The following is a 4455-nucleotide window of genomic DNA, read 5'->3' as shown; positions in this document are numbered from 1 at the left end:
GGGCCTGAGCAGAATGGCTGTCTTGTACTCTGAAGACATAAGACATAGCGTACAGTTATTGTGCGTTACCTCAAAACAAAGGCTTAAAACATAAAACATTGTCTTAAGGTTGTCTTGAGAGTATAAGACAGCTATTCTGCGCAGACCCTTATTGTTCCGTCCAAGATAGCAGATCTCTCTAGAGAAGCATGCTTGTCCGCTGAGTTTAGATCGCTGCGGATCGCTATGACGCGACGAACCAAAGATTAATATCCTTTCGAGCTGTCGACTCGTATCTACCTCCCCATTCGAGTTTCACTCGAGTCGTTAATCGTTTCATCCGTCGAACGCTACAAGATCGCTGTGCTCATTTGTTAAATACGTCTCGCTGGGTAGTGCGAGTCAACGTCAACGCGTTAACGGTAGCTACTCGCGCTTGTAGAAGGTGTTGGTTCCACGTGTTGGACCGTCGCGAAACATGCGAAAAAATTGGTGCTCTCGCCCGGCTTAAAAAATACACGTGCACGCGCAATGAGAATGCGATTCATGCGCACCGTAACGCGCCGGAGATTCTGCAACGCGCGGAATTCGCGTCTGTGCGCGCGATTACATGTATGTCCGGCTTCGCGGACGGCGGGCCGCGTACAACACACGTACGTACGGCGCGTGCACGCAACAGGCGCGCGCGATCAACAGACCGTGACGATGGAGAGTGTGGTCGTCTTCGGCGAGGCGTAGGCATGTATCGACTGGGAGTACCTCGATTGTCAAATGCGCAGGGGATCCGTGTGCGTATTCGCGTCGGGCTTGTGTCGCGCCGCGCAGAAGCTCAGGCCGAAGCACAGCATCAGCAACGCCACCGAGCCAACCAGCAAGTGACTCGACCAGGACACCGAGCACTTCCCTGAAACAGATGGTATCCGTCCGTCATCGACTCTACTCGACTCCGATCCCCCTTGGCGAAACCTCGACGGCGGTTCGTAAGCTATCCAAGGGAATTCCCCTCCGGGGAATAGCTCGGTCGGCCTAATCGTCGCGTCGTGGTTGAATATAATCGTCGCTTGTAATGGCTTAATCAGCGCGCCGAGCTGATAAATCGGGACCGGCAGATTTACTAGGAACTACTTTTTCAGAAATTGCCAATATTATTACAACTAGTTTTAAGTGCTGTGCTATCAATTTTGCTAATTTTAGGTAATGGTTGGTCTCGTTGTTACTATAAATAAACAATTTTTGCGGTAGGCAGTGAGAGAAGCGTTCTATTACAATGATTGACACTCTATTTAATTCGGAAGATAATACTAAACAAGCGTAATAATATGTAATCAATATTATTACTGATGCAGATAGAACGTATATACCGATCTAATTTAGCGCTAAAATAATAGAATTGTTAATTGCGCGGTAATTGGGAATGTACGGTAGCGATGAAACAACTATTGGAACAACCTTGGATAAGAAGGGCCACGTGACGATTCGATACCCATTTGCGCCGCTGTCGGAATTTATTAATAAGTTTAATATTCCATCCGCAAGAGATATCGATTAACTAGCGGTACTTTCTCGAAGTACGTGCGATTCGGCCATCATCGCCGTGACGTTGGTTTTGACGTCGGTTTGACCTACCAACCCGACGTCTATTCCTGTAGCACTCACCTAGGATTGCTCGTCACCTGTGCACTGAACAGCACAGATTACGCATTTCGACCGGATATTCGATAACCCTCTAAAATCCTATCGACAAACGAACGCGCACAACCGCGCCCGCGCGCGAAACGTCCCGAAAATTTTGCGGTTAATTTTAAGGGGATCCTCGAGCCGTCTGTTTTATCGACATTCTTTGTTAGAAGTAATCTTTTAATTGGCTTTATAGAAATGCAAATCTCTTTTACGGAATTAAAGTACACAGCACATTCTAGACTATGCTGGTCGAATTTATATAAAATTATTATATAAAATTATTATATAAAAAACGAAAAGAAATTTTAATTTTACTAATTTTTGGTACACTTGCCAACAATATTTGCTTCATACAAGAATTCTAAAATAAATATATACAAAATGAGACCAGCATACTCTCGGGACAACATGTAAGAACAATATCGTGCAATTAGAACTAAGATTAATAGTCTAGAAAAAAAGATTACTTGTAATAAACGGAAGTCCAGAAATCCAAGTCTAGAGGAAGAGAAAAAGAGCAGTATGGCGTGCAGAAATAGTTGCAGGCCTTTTCGAGAGAGGTCGCTGCCAAACATCTGTCAGATTGTCAGTAAAGCCACGGTGTTGACGATGCTTGAATTCGATTCAAAATCTCGGCCTGAGCAATGTGTAGCTAATAAAATTGCTGCGCTTTTTCATAAAAGTTGCAAATTGATTGGCTATAAATTTCTCGGACCGAATTAAAAAACGTTGAACTTGGAATTAAAAATGTCGATAATCGACGTCTATCTTATCGACACTGATCGAGTTTGCCAGCAGCTTTAGGATCCCCCTCTTCGCTTAATTCGGAAAAACGAGATATCTCGATAGGATCTTCGAATTATATAAAAAAAGAAGTTAAAAATCATTTCAACGCTACGATTTCTATTTGACGAGCAGCTGGACGAATATTTTCGTCGGGTTTCATCGCGCGATTTAACCGAGAATGCGGATTTATCGGAGATGATCCTGCGCGCGCGGGGTACAACGTATGCATCCGGCAGTCACGGCGAATCAATAACGAATCATCCGGGAATTGAAAGGCAAATCAACGGATCGCCGATGTCGAATCGCATCGTTACGTGCCGCGTTGGGAAATTACGGGGAAATCAGAAACTACGTCCGAGGCCAGCGAGACGTGGGTTTGCGCGTCCCGCCAAGTTACAAGAGCCATAAGTCTCGAGACTGGTTTGCGTAAAGTCCCCGGGAGTGGCTGTAGATCGTCGAGTACTCGATAAAACATTCCGGGAACTCGGCCTGCGAAAATGCGGAAAGTTCCATTACCGATTCCAGTCCATCGTCGTCACCGTCGTGGTAGTTACGTCTTAAGAGTAATCACGTACAGACACACGTCCGCGGATTTCAGCGTGCCATGCTGCATCGGAACGGCAATTTCTCGCTGAAGACGTCGTTAAACTGGGAAGCGAGCAACTAAGGCGCAACTCTCGTCGCGCGCGCGCTCGCGCGCGCGTGCGAGTTCGCCGAGCACGTTAATTAGTTATCAAATTAAATCGATAACTCGCGCGCCGCATTCCGCCGGAATTAAGTTCCGGCACCATTCCACTCGGATCATATCCCGCGGTACCGTCTGCATCGCGTTCCTGCAGACTCGAAAATGATGTTTCGAGGACGAGGGCACTCACCGAGATTGTAAACGTTGGCCCCCTTCCCGCAGGATTCGCGTACCTCCCGATTATCCCAGCCTATCGGGTACATGACTAGGCCGCCGCATATCATCGCTGCTGTAACAAGCAAACGAAAGTAGTCTATCAGTGTTCGCCCGTTTCAACATTGGGCCGAGGCGCCTTTCACCCTGCGAAATCGGTATTACGATATTCCCGGCTTCATTCCGCGCATCGATCATGTCGCGCGGACTCTATGACTCTGTCATTTTTCGAAAGCGACCCTTAAATGCAGAAAAGGAGCAAGTCGAGAACAACGAGCCAACTTGAAGCGCGTAAATGGGATACGTCAATAGTGGAAGAAGAATGACGTCGCCATGATATCTATTTTATTTGGGGACAGTTCATTATTTCGCTGCAAAATGCGAATCCCCGTTTGCTTTTCCGTTAATTGGACGAGAGGGCGGGTTTGTCATTTTTGAAGGCGCATTATTTTTTCTCTCTCGTGCACAACAAAAAAGACTCCAAGCCCGGGTTTATCTAATTCAATTAACGATATGCGAGAAAATATTTCTCTTTTGCTAACTGATAGTCACGGCAATGGCACGTCGACGTCGCGTCGCCGGATTTAATTGTGAAGTAAAAAAAATACTCTAATTACACACTCAGCTAATTTTCCAATTAATTGTACACTCACCAGCGAATAATTGTAAGGATCCTAAAATCCTCGTGTGCTTCGGCGTCTTGAGTATATGCGGGAGGAATGAAGACGCCGCTGCTAGAAGCGTCAAGGCCCCGATCACTGCGATCGCGACACCGATTCCCATCGTGACTGTGCTCGCTTGCCACCAAGCACTCGGTATGTCCCAAAAACTGCAACGAAAAGTGGTTTCGATAAATTAATTAAAACCTTATTTTACAAGAATTGAAGACATTGCTGCAAGAAAGAGGGAAGTCCACATTTTGGCGAAAATGATGTTATAACATCATTATATGCAACGTTACAAGCCCGATCGATTGGTGTAAAAACGACGTACGTAAGTGCATTGTTAGTTAAATAAACTGAGATTTTTGGACTTGCCCCCCTAAGCAGATTGGTGCAAGAACGAGGTAAGTCCGCACTTGCCTCGTTCTTGCACCAATCTGCTTAGGGGGG

General features: G+C 46.0%; 1 protein-coding gene across 3 annotated transcripts in view; it reads right to left on the bottom strand.

The window, feature by feature from the left end:
- The window catches only part of LOC105559331 (lipoma HMGIC fusion partner-like), a 29275-nt gene that overhangs the window by 12457 nt on the left and 12363 nt on the right, over positions 1-4455 (bottom strand). Inside the window, exons 3-5 of one of the 3 annotated variants that reach the window (XM_012007541.1) lie at positions 3997-4172; positions 3321-3419; positions 7-883 (exon numbers count right to left, since the gene is read on the bottom strand). In XM_012007541.1, coding sequence (XP_011862931.1) covers positions 747-883; positions 3321-3419; positions 3997-4172 — 412 coding nt within the window. In that variant the 3' untranslated portion in view covers positions 7-746. Of the gene's footprint in view, positions 1-6; positions 884-3320; positions 3420-3996; positions 4173-4455 lie in introns of those variants that run through there. The other 2 variants (XM_012007542.1, XM_012007543.1) reach the window with 2 other exon arrangements.

The sequence above is a fragment of the Vollenhovia emeryi genome, unplaced genomic scaffold, assembly GCF_000949405.1.
Source record: "Vollenhovia emeryi isolate VEMERY1.0 unplaced genomic scaffold, V.emery_V1.0 DF939281.1, whole genome shotgun sequence".
Lineage (NCBI taxonomy): Eukaryota > Metazoa > Arthropoda > Insecta > Hymenoptera > Formicidae > Vollenhovia > Vollenhovia emeryi.
The sequence above is the reverse complement of the archived record's forward strand: the minus strand, read 5'-3'. Positions and strand labels throughout refer to the sequence as shown.